Here is a 17,872-nt window from a genome sequence, read left to right on the forward strand (position 1 = left end):
CACCTGTGGTGTCTCGGATGGCTTTGAAAGGCACATGGCAGCAGTGACAATCCCACTGTTAAGCCCCAGTGCGCACAACACCTGTGCCGGGAGCAGGCTCAGCATGTGAACGGGGCAGAGTCTCCACCGCTACGTCTTCCTAGAATGAGGAGCTGCTTCGTTCTTTCGAGGCTTTTCTGTGCCAGCAGAGTTTACTTCAGTAAGATTCCCCATCCCAATCCCTTCTTGCCGAGAACTCTTTCAGGTTAAAATAAACAGAGTTCTGAGTGCCCTTGTGTCCTATGGAAATGTTCTACATCCTTAATGCATTTTCTTTCCCTATGCATAAAGCTTTACCTTTCGTAAGTATGTCTCGCTTCCTCTTTATAATCCTGCCCCCTATTTTTATTTCTCTCCTATCGGTGCTGAGGCTCCACCTCCCTGTTGCTGACCTGAAGATCCCTCTCCTTGTCTTGTCATCCCATGCCAACAGTATCATCTGGCTCTAGTTACCTTCTCATCCAACACAGAGAAACCAGACTCTAAAGCATAAAATTCCCATCTGGTACATTCTTTAGCTAGCTTCACAGGAAGGAGTTGAGTAAGGTTCTCCTAGTCCAAGGGGATGAGTTGAAATGGAGAAGCATACCTGCATTAAGGCCTTATTTGTAGCAACTAATTTTCCCCTCTGCAAATTGCACATTAGGATGGCTTAAGTGCTAGGAAAAACTTGATTCAAGGCATTTACCACTCAAATGTAAAGAATACTTGTACAAGGCGCCTCACTGTTCTGGATCAATTTGTCCTGGTTTTTGGAATTCACTGTTCCTTAACTTATTAGGTATCTAGCTCTCTTGCCTATCGTCTATCTATATTTCACTCACTTGCTGTTTAGGGACCATAAAAGCTGTTTTCTATCCCCTCCCCGCCCCCTCCTCTTTCTTGCTCTTTTTCCATATTTCTTTCTTTGTATGAAAAGTCTAAGTGATGCTCTTTGCATTTGGAAGGTTTTATTCTGTCAATTTATAAAAAGTCTGCTTTTGCATATCCTCTCTGTACACTGTGTGACCCCAGGAAGAAAGATAAAGTAGGTGTTTATCTTCAGCGGCCCCGCCTTGCCCTTCTCATCACTTCTATAGTCCAAGATAAAACTTGCAATTTAATCTATCTTTAGACAAGGATCCGATTCCAGGTGTTTGCCCTTAAGGGTGAAATCTGAGTGAATAGGTTCTGTATCTCACGAAGTGGCTAGATTTTCGACTGTATCTGCAACAATGGGATAAAAGGCTTGTGCCCTTGGAAAGGCTCTCCACGCCCCAGGAGCAGGGGGAGGGACAGCTTGCTGCCGTGCTCACCCTGAGAGACCGCCACTTGGTTGAGTTTGATGTGGTACATCACAGACCGGACCTTCCAGTGCTGCAACACGGGGTATCCAGACACCTCACTGAAGTTCACCATCCCTGGGGACAGAGGAGACGCGGGCTCAGTGTGCGCGATTGATTCACAGGTCCCAAGTCTACCGGGTTAGCAGGTGTCATTGTGAGAAAACGAGAACGTGTTCTTTGATGGAGAGAATTTCTGGAATCACAGTGACAACTCTCACTTATTGAATCCTTCCCCTGTGGCAGACATTTTGCTAAGAAGTCATTTGATCATTGCAAGATAGGTGTGATGATTTGCACTTCATAAACGGGGACGCTGGGGCCCAGAGAGGGTGTTTGCTTAAGGGCCCCAGGCCACCAGGTGGAGCCAGGATGGAGTTCCAGATGTATCTGAGACAGGGTGGGGTTTCTAACCATTCTATAATATTCCCTTAGTAAATTTATATGAAACTCTAGGCTTCCTGTAACACACATGAGTTCTACTCTTTTTAATAGCTATAGTAATTGACTCAGCTCACGTACCTGATAACATTGATTTTTCTGTCCCATTTAACTGATTTGTGTTCAGTATTTAAGTTTTAATTACTCTGAAGCTGATAATGCTGATTTCTTCCTCTCCAGGGGGGACGGGGTCAGTGTGACTCAGTCATTAAGGGGCAGGGTGGCCCTGTAGGGACAGCCATCTATGTGCCAGACACTGTAATAGACACTTTATTTGTGGTTTCCCTTTTACCAATGGGAGAACTGAGAAGCCAAGGTACTTGTCCAAAGTCATTCTCAACAAACACATCCCTGTAGCTGCTTAGACATGCTAAAATGGGCTATTCCTACTTGAGCACTGTGGAGAAAGAGTGGCATACTGTTTGAATTCTAGTCATCACCTTGCTAAGCTTGGAAAACCAATTTTAGCTTCATTTCTATGCCTAACGTTTGCTATGTGTATAAGTTAAAGGAATAAATATATGTGGGTATGCATGTGTGTAAATGCGTATATATGTATATAGGTAAATAGAATGGCAATATGTATAGAAACTTTAGATAATACTGTGTATAAATATTATGTGTATAATGTGTATAAATATAATGGCAATAATACATACCTACTGAATTATCCTGCCATTGTGACCCATGCCTCCTTCAGGCTAAATCAACTAATTTAATACATAAACTGGATGAAGAGGGGGAGGGATTAATTAGCTGCTTGTCAACTCTGATCAAATTAGCTGAGTAACTGCCAAATTTCCATTTCGGTGTGAATCATACAGGAATAATTATTGGTAAGGCAAAAAGCAAAAAGGTCAGAAGGGGTGCTTAGGGAATCAATTGCTTAAATTTCATCTTGGGCAATCAAAGATAAGTTACTTGAAACTAAAAGAAGGTTTTCAGTACCTTTTTTCTTTCAAATATTCTTCTTTCAGGGCGTTAAGCTTTGTGACAACAGTTATACTACTATATACTCTGGTTTTTCATCTTTAGGTTAATTTTAAAAGCATATAAATGAAATTCGAACTTTACAGGATTAACCCCCCAGTCACATACCTCAAAGGCACATTTCATTAGGGCATAAATGTGCATGCTTTGTGGAACTATTGTACATAACGTGCCTTCTCTAGTTACGTCAGCTCACCAGCTTGCTGTTATTTCAAAAAGTCTATTAATTAAAAAAAAATAGCAAGCCCAATCAATGAAGACTTTGCAGCATACTGGAAAACATTCCCTTTAATGGAGTTGTTTCCTAGTGGGAAAAGAAATGGGCAGGAAACCAGGAGGCCGGGTTGCTGGAGGGGCGGTTTCTGCTGCCAGCCCCCGGCTGACTTCCTCTCTGGCTACCTGGCTGCCGGAACTTTTGGTTGCTAGAGGCTTCAGCTGTCAAGCGAGAGGCTCAGCTAAGGTGACCTCTTGCCTCCTCTTCAATCCTGAGGTTCCGACTGGCTCTGTGACTTTGGGCCCGGCAACTCCTAAGTTTCCGTTTTCCTACTGAAAAATGGCGATACTGGTATTCATCTTACCTGCTTCACAGGTAGGTTGCCAGAACCCAGTAAAGTTCTGGGTATGAAAGTGCACTGAGAAAAAAATAAAGCATCATGTACATGCACGGCTTCTATAATCCGCCTCATCACCCCTAATTGTGTACACTGGCCATTTCTTCCTAGATGCTTTTGTTATAAATTCTTGGGCTTTAGTTCAGAACAACAGAGTGAAGAAAAAATAAAGAAGGCAGGGATGTAAGGGGATAGGAAGGGATTACAGTGTCCTATGTTCACCCACAATGAGCCAAGCAACTGAGCCCCATTGCTTAGTCACGGAACAACAATCCTACCAAGTGCATCTCGGCTCCACCAGAATCAGGGGGACAGGTGCAGAACCGTCAGTGCTTGGGAGGTGTCTGTGCCTGCATACGGATAATATGTCCATAGTTAAAAAGAATGGGATATTTTAAAGTATATATTTTCTAGCTGGGTCATAGGATTCTTTCTCACTGTGCCCTTGACATGTAATCAGCTCTAGTTTTTATTTTATTTTATTATTATTTGGGAATACATCTCTCAATGACTCTTTTTCCAAACAAAATATCTCTGACTGTTTTCTCAAGAAAGAACATGCTTTCCCCTACCTATGCTTGAAAAAAAAGAATGACTGAATAGACTTCTATGTGAGGAAGGGAGGAAGGAAGGAAGGAAGGAAGAAAGGCGGAAAGGAGGGAGGGAGGGAGGGAGGGAGGGAAGAAAGATTGGTTTCTCCTGCTATTTTATTTGAAATGTCATGGAAATGTATTATGCCCAAGAGTTCTAAAAATCTGTTTCTTGCGATGAACCTGAAGAAGTTCCAGAGAGATCAGAGCTCTAAATCTTCACATAGATTTAGCAATTATGGCATCCATTGGCCCATGAATGTGGCCAGCAGCCTCCTCTCCCTCCTTGGTCTACCTCCAGAGTGTTCTTTTTCTCAACTGAGAGACTCATAATACAAAGGGGCAATGCCCTGACCATATATAAAAATAGAACTCTGACCCATAATCTGCCCCAAAAAGCCCAGGAAACCAACCTATCATCTCTAGTAACCAGCCCAAGGAACTAGTCTACTGTCTGTAAATCAGACCTAGAGAAGTCAGACCACTATCTCTAGTGACCAGTCCAGGAAGCCAAACAATATGCTCTGTAAAAATTGGCCCAACATGTCCAGGACTTGATTGATCACTGATAGCTTTCCTGATTGGTGTTCTTGATTCCAACTCAGGTCCAACCAGAGAAAGGCAAATATGTACCCCTAAACATCTGCCTAGAATGCCTCATTCCTCCATAGTTAGTTGGCCCACCTACATGCCAACAGTCTCCAATAAGGGCACACCCGAAGCCCTCACTTGTTTCCTCTAAAGCTCTCCTACTCCTCTGTCTGCCCTTCAGTCTCGGCCAAGATGCAAATGATGGTGGCTGAATCCTTTGCTATAGCCAACTCTGAATAAGTAGCCTTCACCTGTTTTAATCTGATTGCTCTTCATTTATCTCCACACAACTTGTCACACCAAAAAGTCTAGTGAGGCTCAGAGTTCTTAACTCTTATTTTGATGAAGAAGGAAGCAGCACTCAGCAAGATAAAACACATAAATCAATATTTTCCAGGATGTTCTTCAAACCAATAATTCTGAAAGATGGAAATAGTTATTATGTGTAAAAGGATTCTCTGGTTAAACAGGTTTGGGAATTGCTGGGTCAAGTGAAGTAGAAGGGTTCTTCTCTATAGGGCTGCTGGGGACCTGCCTCCCTAAGCTAAGGTGTTGCAAATTGCTGAGAGGTAGATACTATAGTCTTTCCAAATGTATTTAAAGAAAGAACCTATTTATGAGTGGAGCACTGGTTTTTCATGAAAAAAAACACCACCGTGCTTATAAATGCTGAGGTTGAAGATTCTGAAGATCACTTTAGCTCTAAAATCTTCTAAGCTTGTAGGTTTATGGGGATTATGACCTATAATAGCACTTAGTACAACATGATACTATATTCTCTCTGTGACTTTCAGGAAAGATATAATTTAAATGTTACCAGAACTAGAAAGTTAATATGGGAGAAATTTGGTCAACCATCTCTTTAATTCTTCTAGTCATTCTGGGCTTTAAGAAAAAATAAAACAAGACTGAACCTTTGTACATCAAATGTTAGACTTGACTTTCTCAAGGCCATGAAAAATGGAAGTGATCCATATGGACATCCTTCTACTCCTTTTACCGCCAATATGCCAAATTAGGAGAGGTCCAAGGGCACTGGGGAGAAAGAAATTTCTGTTGTGGACGAGGACCCAGTTTGGATTTGTTCCTTATTTCCAAAGATGTAGATTTAAACGTGGTCTTTTGATGTCTCCCAGATCTAGCCACGCGCTCCTCCAAAAAAGCCTCAGGTAGCATCTAGGACAACTCTATGTCCTCCCAGCCTAGCGTATGAAGCAAAATCTCCTCACCTTTACAATAAATTATTACGTGTGAGGTCTTGGTGGATCTTTAAACAGAAGACACATATCTCTGGTGCGGAACCTGTCCTATTTGTGTGTGTCACATCACACTTCCCTTTATATATATTTTACACACACACAGGAAGTATTCCTCAGCAAACAATGTGGAGACAAGAAAATTAGATTCTCTAACACTAGAGATAGAAGCTTTAGACATATGTCCAAAGGCTGCATTTTAATTTTTTCCATTCAGGGTGTTTGTCTGTGTGAGTGTGTCATCTTTCAGACAGCAACTGATTCTGATGACATTTGTTTCTGGTCCAGAATATATTTAAGTTGTTTTCTCTCTTACTCCCTCTGTTTCTACAGGAAAAACACTATTTGGTAGTTTTTGAATGTTCATGTTCTTTTCCTTCCTTGATATACTTATTTACTTAACAAACATAGATCCCACTGTGCATCAGGAACTATTCTAAAAACTTTACAAATATTAATTTATTAATTCCTTGTATCCATCCTATAAGGAAGACAGTTTTATATTCACTTTCACAGGTAAAAATATTGAGGCACAGTGAAGGTAGGCAACTTGTCCAAGATCACACAGCCAGTGAAGAGTTGAGCCAGGTGTTACGCTCCAGAGTCTATGTGACTGCTACACAGTACTCCCTCAGACAGACCTACTTCTAATCTGGCTCAGGTCTAAAATAAAGTTTTAAACATAACTTGATATCTTGAAAAGGCTTGCCCTCAGCACAATCCATTCTTCTGAAAAGGAACGAAAAAGGACAGAAAGGGATAGATTGAGGGAGACATGGAATGAGGAAGGAAGAGAAGTAATGGAGAAATGAGCAAACCGTCAGTGGAACTGAGCTCACACCCAACTTTCTAACAAGTGATGCTGAGTTCCTGGTTGGCTCCCTTATGGGTCCATCGGACCCTCTGAAGTGCCTTGTTTGGTCCAGGAGGCATTAATGGGTGGTGGTGTGGGGGGGTGATCTTTAGAGGCCCAGAAAGGAAGAGCATTCCCTGAGGCTCCTGCCTATTCCAATCAACCCGTACTAATTCCATAATGATCCCAAGGGAAGAATGTCACTGGGCTCAAAACAGCATTGAGGGGCATTATCTCCAACTTGTGACAAGAGTCATGAGCCCCCAAGAGACTGCATTGTCTAAGGTCACACAACTAGAAAGCAGCGGAGCCATAACTCAAAGGCAGGGTCATTTGACAACAAATCTCTGTCATTTTCTCCATAAGTACCTGCCAAGGGACCCAGTGGCCCCAGTGACAGGTATCTAGGTGATGGTAGCCGTCCACCTTCTCTCTGACTCTACTCCCCGTAATCCACTGAGACCTCTGAACTTCTACCTAACTATTATGCCATCTGTTTTCAAAGCATCCCAATAAGACTAGCGGGGAAAGGTATTATTAGACCACTTTTGCAGATGATTATATAATAATCTTGGCAATTTTACTGACAAATAATCCTACTAGAGTGTTTTAGAATTGAGCTTTTTTTGTGTATCAAGGAAATCATTGGCTTCAAAATGAAAACAAGAGAGGTCAAGAGTTTTGAGATTATGAAACTGTTGGGAGCTGCCTGGTTTTTGCCAGATGAGTAAGGGCAGGAGGCACACTCACCAGTCAGGAACTCGGGGTCGGGGGTGGGCTCCGAGATTTCCTCCAGGCACTGATTCTCCAGGGGGACAGTGGCCACCACAAGACCATCTGGCAGTTGCTGGTCTAAACCTCGAGCAAAGTTGTTTTGCCTGGAAACAGAAGCAGATTTCCATTTCTGAGTGTTCAGGCGAACCTCACTCCTCGGTGGGCAATCTATATCTCAACCTACAATAAAAAAAAAAATTCTTCCTAGACCAAAAGGTTCCCCTCCCATTGAACCCCACTTGATGGACATGTCTGGAGCAGGACAGGGTGTGAGAGGTAGGGTGAGGGCTAGGACAGAAGAGAAAGAAATCAGCTGAAAAGGTCTACTCAGAAGATCGAGAACATTCTTCCCTCCCTCCCATCCCAGGCCCTACTCCCCGATCCCCACTGCACAAGATCTAGGCAGATGCAGTCTCATTTCTAGACTACAGAGAAAATTCTAGGCACCACAAGATTAGCTACGACACTTTACTGCTTGCCACTGACAAATGAAATCCCAACCTAAAAGGGGAAATATTAATAAAGCTCACTGTCTGTAACAGAAACAGCAACTGACTTCAAGAACAGGTTTGGATACTTACTACTCGTTTGCTCATAGGAGTCCAGGCCTAGGTTGCTATCGATTGCTGGCCCATATTATGACATTCTCCTCCGCCTCCCCACTCCCTCCCTCCTCCTCGTTGCCCTCATCATCATTATCTCCTGGAAAGCATGAGTTCTGAGGAAGATGTACTCTAATAGCTAAGAGAGAACAGGAACGGGGGCCAATGGAGAATTTCCAAGAAATATTCTAAATCAATGGTTCCAAACATTTTGTTCTCAGGACCCCTTTATAAAAGTTTTAAAAGTAAATGAACGCTCCAAGTTGCTTTTGTTTGTGTGGTGGATCATATCTGTCCATATTTACCATATTGGAAATTGAAAGAGAAATTTTAGAAATATGTATTAATCCAACTAAAAATCACAATATTCAACCCACTAAATCCGAACATATTATGAAAAATGATGAGAAGAGTGGCGTTTTTAAAATATTTTTGGCAAATTTTTTAAATGTCTGACTTAATAGAAGACAGCTGGATTCTCACCTCTGCATGCAACTTACTGCAAGATATTGTTTGGGTTGATGTGAATGGAGAAAACCCAGCCTCTCTGTAGTTGGGAAAGGCAGGACTTTGAATATCCCCTGAAAGGCTCTCAGGGGCCCTCGGGATCCGTGGGCCATACTTGAGGACTGCTATTCTAGACTGACTCACACACTGATTCTTCCACATAGAGCAAAACAGAACCTGAGCATTCTCTGGTGGCTTCCGTGGCAAATCTTGTAGTCTCTGCCTGGGCAAGACAGAAATTTATTTAACACTCTACTGTTCGCCTGGAGGAAGCATGGTTCCCAGGTTCTGGAAAGAGGAGAAGACCACGGGAGAGAACTCAACCTGTCCTTTTAGGATCATGTTCACCTTGCTCCAAGGTGCAAAACTTCACGCTGACTTTAAAGTTCTTCAGGGAAGAAGATCCATCAGTATCCCTGAGTAACCAGTTCCATAGACATGAGATTCACCTGAATGTTCCTTTCAGCACTTGTCCTGCAGCCACTTCCTTGGAATGGTTGTTGTAACCAAAGAACATCTCCCCAAAGAGGGTCTGGTTCATGGGAACCTCCCTGCTTTCCCCACAGTCTCCTCCCTCCGGGCAGGTCTCCATGATGAGTTGGCAAGAGCGACCATCCAAACCGAGCTTGTAATCCTCGATGCACCTAACATGGTAGGAAACTCAAGATAAAAAGTTGTTCCATCAATGAGCTATGCAGTCAACTCAACTCAATAGGTTGGGAAGAAAGGCCTCTGGGAGAGTGTTGGGTGGTAAAGATGATGAGTATCCCAGTTTGATTTTTGTCCCTTTTAGAACTCAGTTTCTTAAGCCTACACACCAAGTCTCTTTCCATTATGTGACGGTACAGAACCTCCCATCTTTCCTTTGCAGATAAGTGCTTTCAGAGCTTTAGAGTGCTTCCTCCTCTAAGTGGATCCTCTCCTAGATAGGTCAGGGTAAGAGTCACTGGCGATAAGCTTCTAAGCGAGTCACCACATTTAAATCTGAGATATTCTAGAACCTTTCTCCAGGACCATGTGGTCAGACCCTGCATTTGTTTGGAGGGTAATTAGGCAGCAAGAGGAATGACACTGTGCTTAAGAAATTAATAACCTGCTAATCCAGTCCTGTGACAAGTAAACTAAGAAATCAGAAAGATTGATCATCTTCTAATTGTGTTCTGTTTGAATGTGTCCAAGCCCAGATCATCCCAGATTAACTCCCCCTCCATTCAGAGTAGCCTTCCTGAACTAAACAGACACTAGGGCAAGCCGTGTGAACACCTCCTTGGCGTCCCTCCCCATTAAGTATGTACAGTTACTCTAATGGAAGAGCAATACTGATGTTGGTAAACATGGCTCAATGACCTATAAGTCATTAATTGGACCTTATTTGTAGTTATACTGAGAAGAATATAATTTGTTAGTTCAAGAACTACTTTGATAAACCTGTCATTTAAAAAGCATATGAATTTCATGTGGGTCTCTCCTTAAACTATACCAGATTTAGAATTTATAGATGCTCATGACATTAAAACACATCATTTATTACTATCCATGGTAATTGTTGTAACAAGATAAAGACCTCTCTTCTATATGGAGGAACCAATAATCATAGTGTTAAGTGGGGAGAAGCAGTGATGTTGCCCTTTACTGGGTGACCTCGGGTCAGCTGATGAAACTCTCTGAGTTTCAGTTTCCACATCTGTAAAAGGTGGGGGAAAAAGGCTGCTCCGAAGGGTTGTTGAGAAGATCACATGAGACAACGAACTTAAAGACCTTACAGTGTCCCCAGCAAAGAGCAAATACTCATCAAATCCTATCGTTATTACCAGCAGAGGGACAAATGAGGTCAAATAACTCTTTGTATTCCCCATTTACCACTTACATATTTGTGTTAACAGGAGTCTGCTTCTCCCTCTGACCCTCCCCCCCTCATGCTCATTCTATCTCATTCTCTCTCTCAAATAAATAAATAAAAATCTTAAAAAAAAAAACAGGTGTGACTAGAGGCCTTTAATTATTAAGTGCAGGTGATTTCGGCTTTACATAAAAATGTGAAGGAAATCTTTTGGCAGGCTATCTACAGTGGCTTGGAGTGTGCTAAATTCCCACACATCCTGAATTCCAAATGAAATAAGAAAGAAAGTCCAGTTAGGAACCTACCACATTAATGCAGGCCACAGGTGTGATGGGAGATCCACAAAGGACTCTATGGCACCAGCCTAGGTCTGGGACAAGACAGTGAAGTGGCTCCTTCCTGGAGCCCTAACTAAGAACTGTGAAGCTGACTGATTCCCTCTCAGTCCCTGCTGAGCGTCCCGACAGCTCCCCCTTCCACGTTGCCCCACACCCCCATTCTTCTCGCTGTTCCTGTGTGTGTCCCACTGTAAACTCCTTTGAGGGCAGAGGCCGGGCTCGGATCCTGCTGTCTCTCCTGTATCTAACAGCTAACTAGAGTGTCTGCACAAACCAGGGGCTCAAATGTATGTTTATTAAAGAATTTATGAATCTATCCCTATTAACTCAAGTGGGTCAACCATCACGATAACATCATGGAGACATTAAGATTTAGATCAAGCTTCCATTTATGGAATGGGATTTTACAAGAAACTGAAGGTAAAAGCTGTCAACTGAAAAGAAATAAAATACAGTGAAGTAGAATAAAATAACATTACCGCTCCACCCAATAATCTTGTCATGATTATTCAGTAGGCACTGGCTTTTAGCGACAGAGCTAAAATAACAAAGCTGTGTTATTATAAACATTGATTTTCATTGCCAGGCTCTTAAGAGTAGGAGATCCTTGAGGGCAAGAACTGCACGTCTTTCATCTGTGCTGCCCAGTGGCTGACATGGTATGTGGCATAAAGTATGCACCCTCCCTGACAGGCAGGAAGACAGAGGTGGGGGGAGGAGGGCAGGGAAGGAGTGGGGGGAGAGCAGAAGAGAAGGAGGAAGGAAAGGGGAGGGAAGGACAGACAAGCAAACTATGAGTGTTATTTACTTTATAAATATAACATGAAATGGTCTTTAAATATAATTCTAGTCAGCGGTGTAAATTTAAATTTTGAGGGAACCACACATTTTAAAAAAAAAAAAAACAACACAGAGGGCCTGAATTCTAATCCTAATCTTTCCACTTACCAGTTCCCAGTCTTTTTATTTTTTTTAAGATTTTAGTTATTTGACAGGACAGGGAGAGCACAAGCAGGGGGAGTGGCAAGCTCCCCTCGGAGCAGGGAGCCCGATGTGGGGCTCAATCCCAGGACCCCAGGATCATGGCCGGAGCCGCAAGCAGACACTTAACCAGCTGAGCCACCCAGGCGCCTCAGCCACCTCCCAGTCTTGAGGGAGCCACTTAACCCCATGTGGAGGAACTGCGCTGGGGAATTAGCATGTCTGTGGGAGGGTGGGCCTTCAGGGGCAGAATTCAATGACAGTTTCCCCTCCTCCAAAGATTTCCCCCTCCCCTTCTTCGATAATCAGTTAGTTTTACACAATCTTTCCCACGCTTTTGGACCACGGAATCCTCTCGTCACAAAACACTTTAACATAGTTCCACAGAACACAGCCTGGAAAATCCTGGTGTACCCAGGCAATGACTGTGGTCAGGTTCCTCTCCCACGGGGATGGGGCTACACTTTCCCCGAAGGTCCTCCCAACTCTGATTTAATTTAAAAGTGCTGCCCTTCCAGTCCCGCAGGCTCTTTCCTCAGAGCCTCAGGACCGGCCGAGCGGACGGGTTCTTTTAGATTTCCTTTCCTGGTTTTAACGCGGAACGTCCAGCGTCCCAGCAAGCTGGCTGGCCTCCCGGCCGCTCAACTTACCCGCAGAACATGAGGATGTTGTACAAGGCGGGGTCGTCCGGGAAGGGCGCCATCTGCTGGAGACACAGCTGCTCGCAGCCGCCGTTGAAGCCGTCTGAACAGTCCACCCCAATGTGGCGGTCATAGCAGCCAGAGCTGTCCTTCATGGGGCTCAGTCCGGACGGGCACTGGCACAATCAGAAAGCATCCACGCGGGGAGGTGAATCAGGGGACTGGGTTCTCGGGGAACCGTAACCACTGACGCCTATTTTTAGCGCTCAGCCTTGAAACAATGCATTAACAGTGGAAACTAATGCACGAGTTCCCCACTATACCGGACTCCCTTTAAAAGCAAGTGACCTTTTTGACATCTCGCTTCTCTCTGGGCACAGATCTCACACACATTTGCATTAAAGCCACTGCCTCTGGACAAGCTGGAAGGGAACGTCACAGCAAGACGCAGTGAGGTGTGCTGGCCTCCCAACTCGGTGGAGGCAGCGGCCGAATGGAACAGCACAGGGAGTGTTGCTGTTTGCACTTAGTATTAATCGGACTTTTTTTTTTTTTAACATGCAAACACGTTGCCAACGTTGGTACCAGATAGCCGACCGGGCTGGAGGGAATGGACAGGGCGGGGGCTTCCAGCTGGAAGGAGGAAGTGGACTTTCTCTGTGACTTTGGAAGGGGTTTGCCCGCTCTCCCGGTAGAAGTGGCCATACTCATGACCTCCCTGCCTCAAGGACAACCTGCAGAAGACGCAAGACAAGGCCATCTGCTACATGAGCACCCATGGGTGCTGCGCTTGGGTTTGGGCTTTAGCCCAGTGTCCTGGACACTCTTATTGCGAAAGAATTTGCTTCTCTGCACTGCTTATGTCCTCAGTAAACTCCCCAGGAGTGCCAGCAAAGAAGATGATCCAGCAAGAGATGTCAGCTAGAATCTGGGGAAGACAGAGGGGCTTAGAGAGCCGCAGGGGCTCTCCGGCAGTCCCCATCGTGCACTGGGTCTCACTCATCCGTCTTACTCATTCAGCCCCTGAAACATCCCCTGGAGTATGCAGTATGATCAGCCCTATGTGACATGTGAAGAAACTGCGGGCACAGAAAACGTAACTTTGTGAAAATCCCACAGCTGATCACGGCAAGACCACACACGAAACTTGGCAGGCTGGCTATGGGAGCCAGGACTCGGCTGGCCCATCGTTGGCTTACCCCACGATCAGCCCCTCACAAAACAGTCACGGTTTACTGAACACATCGTGGGAGCTGGGCATTACACTGGCACTCTGGGTATCTGTGGCTGATCCTTCCACATAGGCTGCTAGAGGGCTAATCGCTTGCCCAGGGTCAAGCAGCTAGTATGGGGCAGAGCTGGCGGTCTGTCTAGATCTAACCTGCTTTTAATGACTGCTCTATACACACACTTTCAGCTAATTAACACACTCCCCCAAAACCAAAACCAAACCGAAAACGACTCTCAAAACTTGGTGGAACGGTGTTGCCCCGCCCCCCCACCCTCCCCCGCTCCTGCCCTGCTGCCTGGTGGTTTCTTTCTCTCTACTGCCAAGCATTTTGGCTCTAGCAGCTTGGAGCTGCCGCAGGTGTGCCCCGGAAAACCCACCTCCCCTCCCCGCAAGATCACAGCAGGATATGCACTGTTTGATGACACTAATTCTGCAATTTCCCAAACAAATGGCCCCTCTGTGGGCCCGCCAGGCTCCCAGGCTGGCCCATCCCCTTCCTCTGCATGAAGCCAGCTGGAATGCTGGAAGGTGAGGGCATTTAAAGTCGCTTCCAAGGGCTGCCCCATGCGGTGCAAACCCAGATGTTCCAGATGATGGTAAACAAGCAAATGAGGCGGCTGAGGATGGCCCCTCACGTTTTGTTGGCGCCCCCACCCATCCACTTCCTTGGCCATCCAGCTGTTAGGCCAGATGTGCCACCAGAAGGGAGCTGGCTTCACCACTGTGAGACTGCCCAGGCATGCATGTGGAAGCTTGATTGGAATTAAATGGGCTGCCCTGGTTGCCATGAGTTGTTTTTCTCTTCTCCCTTCTATAGAGCTTGAGAAAAGCCATCTACTAGAGACCACACCAGTCCTCCCACCTCATGGGGTTTCAATGCTTGCATCGGCTAGCACACCAGCCAGGACTCCCATCTTCCTAGCCACCTGCTTTTTTCCACAATGATCCATCAAGCATGACTTCTGACAAAGACTTCACCAAATGAAACCCAAGCAGGCTTTGTTCCAGAATTCCAAAGCTTGGCATACCCACATCTTGCCTGGCCCTGATGTCTAGATGCCCACTGCTTTGCCAAATTGGACCACCTGATATTTACACTCTCTTAGGAGATTTGGAGAGAAGATGCTTAGCCGCCTTGCCCAAGATGCGATTTTTGTTGTTGTTGTTGTTGTTGTCACAAGCAAAGCTAGAATAATAATAACAGCTGTCAGGGATTAAGCCATTCTATGTGCAGGACAATCTGTATGTGTTATCCTCAATGGCAACAACACAGATAGACTTCTTTCACCTCATTTTACAGAGGAGTAAACTTAGATTAAGTAGTAACTGGTTTAAGGTCACAAAGGGGGCAAATGGCAGAATCAGATTTTGGACCTAGATCTCTTTGACCCCAAAGCTCATGTCTGTCTCTTCTCCTTTGCTGTGCTGCTTCTCGGGTGTGAGAAAATGTGGATTCCCTGGAATCCCTAAAGAAATAGAGTCAATTCACTACATCAACAGGTAAAGCAATCCTGTAGATTTGTTGTTTGTTTGATTGTTTTGAGCAACTACCAGAGTACATTCTGGGATCAATTATAGATTTGTAGGTTTAGCCTAATATTCTCCCTGTTTCTCTTTCTTTTGTGTCTCTCTCACTCCCCCTTCTCTCTCTCTCTCTCTCTCTCACACACACATACACACACACACACACACACACACACACTATATTAGGGTTGCACATATTTATAAGGCAGAAACACTCAAAATGTCCAGAGCAATGACCCTGAAGGCAAGACAAGATCCTCAATCACTGAAAAAGATGCAATTATCTTCACTGCACTGTAACTTACTTGGTCTGCAGTTCAGAGAAAAATATTTTTGAAAGATTTCCAGGAAAAAAAAAGGCTGAAATTGAAAATAGAGTTTTCTTCTCAACCCTGGTTGAACCAGTAGCCCCATTCTCCAAGGGGTCTGATCAATCAGGTTTCCCACGGTGTAAGTTTGTTTTTGTTTCCACCTACATGTTCCTTGTACTGTTGTGTTCACATTCTGGACTCCTCAAAATCTGCATCTGAATACAAAGAAAACCACAGGCTCCAAACCATGCCTTCTTCTTAGAAGTATATGCAGCCAGAGCCCAGTTGTCAGGAGAGAAATCCTGTCTCCAGGATGTGCTGACATTTTCTCGTTGCAAATGTTGGCCATTCTCATCTCCTGGCTGGTGGACAATCTCTTCACTTGTTCCTTAAAAGAGAACTGTTTGCTCAGGATTGAGCCCCAAGGTCATACATTAACCCCTCTTTGCATAGGTTACATTTCACAGTCCCAGAGCCTTTATAAACTACAGGCTTAAAAAGAAAACTCCATTTATTATGGCAACAACCCTCCCCCATCAAGAAGGTCTAATAAATTAGCTCATATTTTAGTGACCCCTAAAATACACAAGGTTAATCATCTTTCATGAGATGCTCATGGCTTTTTGACTTATTACTGGTCTAAGGCATCATTTGCTAATGAGATTAAAATGATTTTCCCCCATTCAACTCCTTTTCTTCACTGTCTCTCCCCTCTTTTGCTACCAATGATTATTGGTTGATTGGTTACGTAGGAGTCTAGTCAAATCTCTCTAAGCCTGAGACACACACACCCTTCAGTTCCTTCAGACACACACCCTCCAGATTATGAGGCAGATGCTCTATTGGCAGATGAATATAAGTGATGGACACGTGAGCATGTTCAGGGCCCCTGGAAGAAGAGGAACACTTTCCCTCAGCTGAGCCTGCCTTGCCTTACCTGGATGATTCGTAAGATAGTCAACCATAACCCTTACTCAAAACAAGCTCCCTTTTACTGCATGGCAATCTCCCTTTTACAGATAATGATTTCCCTGACTTTTTGATGGGCTCTGACACACAATCCCAAGCCATGCAAGACTTCTCCCAAGGGGAAAGTTTGATGGGATTAAATTTATGTTTTGGCTTCCTGTCCCCATTTCTCTGAACGCCTCTGAGGCATAGGCTTGGGCTTACTGTCCTACAGAAAGAAAGAGATAAGGTCATCTGTAATGGTCTTCACGCATCTGCGCTCCAGTAGAGGTAGAATGACACATTTCATGGGAACCCATTGTGGACAGCATGTGGACAGAAGGGCAACAGGGTCACTGGGTAATTCAAAGCTCATTAGAGCATAATGCTCTGGTAGGGAAGGTCATGTGTTCATTACACAAGAAAGCGGGACAGCCGACCTCTTGCCTTCCAAGACCGCGGTCTGCTCACCTAAGCACATGCAGATAGCGCACAAAGCAAAGGCATCTTTTGGCCACTTTCAGGATGAGTGTGAAGATGAGGAAGGAGCACGGGCTTTCCATTTTTTTATAGCATTGGAAATAATTTTCAAACTTTCCAAGTTTTAACTCAAACCTCAATAGATAGGCTTGATGAGAGTGAGGATGCCCTGGTTCAAGCTGGGATTGGGGACCAGCGTCCTGCCTAGCAAGTCTGTTCCAATCCCAATGCCATCTCCTACCCGTGGCTCCCAAGGATGTCAGCAGTATGACCACCAGATCCCATTAATATGTCGCCTTACATGACAGAAGGGGCTTTGCAAGTCAGGTTGAGATGGCGAGATTATCCTAGATTATCCAGGTGGACCCAATGTAATCACAAGAGTCCTTAAAAGTGGATGAGGGAAGCAGAAGATCAGAGAGCATGTGCTACAGAAGAATGGCCAGAAAAAATGCAATGTGGTTGGCTTTAAAGATGCAAGAAGGGGACCATGAGCCAAAACCTGAAGAGAGACTCTAGAAGCTAGAAAAGACAAGGCACTGGTTTCTCCCCTGGAGCCTCCAGAAAGGAATACAGCTCCGCCAACACTCGATTTTAGCCCCATGAGACTGAGACACGTGTTGGATTCTCACCTACAGAGCTGTAAGATAATAAATGAGTATTTTTTGAAGCCACTCAAAACCTGTGGTCATTTGTTACAACAGCAACAGGACACTAATACAGTAACTCTGCAGGACCTTATGGAACTTCACAGATCACAAAGCCCCTGCTTTTGTGCTTTCCAGGGAGGGACTCCTGCTTCCCACCTTGGCACAGTGAGGACAATGGGTAGAAGTAAGACCCAAGTTATCAGCAGTGGGTGGCTGACCTCTGCTCTGGAAACCCTCCCAACGAATCACCAACCCCTGCTTTGGGAGGGTGGTCTGGTTTGGAACAGAGTGACTGTGGCTTCTACAGGTCTGTGCCTTTCACGGGCCATTTGTCTCCTGCCCTCAGAGACAA

The 17,872-nt window shown here is 44.7% G+C and overlaps 1 protein-coding gene across 2 annotated transcripts in view; it reads right to left on the reverse strand.

The window, feature by feature from the left end:
• The window catches only part of ASTN1 (astrotactin 1), a 309,433-nt gene that overhangs the window by 71,657 nt on the left and 219,904 nt on the right, over positions 1–17,872 (reverse strand). For both annotated transcript variants that reach the window (XM_025877937.2, XM_073900053.1), the window contains exons 12-15: positions 12,386–12,552; positions 9,026–9,220; positions 7,444–7,571; positions 1,335–1,439 (exon numbers count right to left, since the gene is read on the reverse strand). In XM_025877937.2, the coding sequence (XP_025733722.1) occupies positions 1,335–1,439; positions 7,444–7,571; positions 9,026–9,220; positions 12,386–12,552 (595 nt within the window). The remainder of the gene's footprint in view (positions 1–1,334; positions 1,440–7,443; positions 7,572–9,025; positions 9,221–12,385; positions 12,553–17,872) is intronic.

The sequence above is a fragment of the Callorhinus ursinus genome, unplaced genomic scaffold (genome assembly GCF_003265705.2).
Source record: "Callorhinus ursinus isolate GAN/ISIS: 27379988/994484 unplaced genomic scaffold, GSC_fseal_2.0 scaffold13, whole genome shotgun sequence".
NCBI lineage: Eukaryota > Metazoa > Chordata > Mammalia > Carnivora > Otariidae > Callorhinus > Callorhinus ursinus.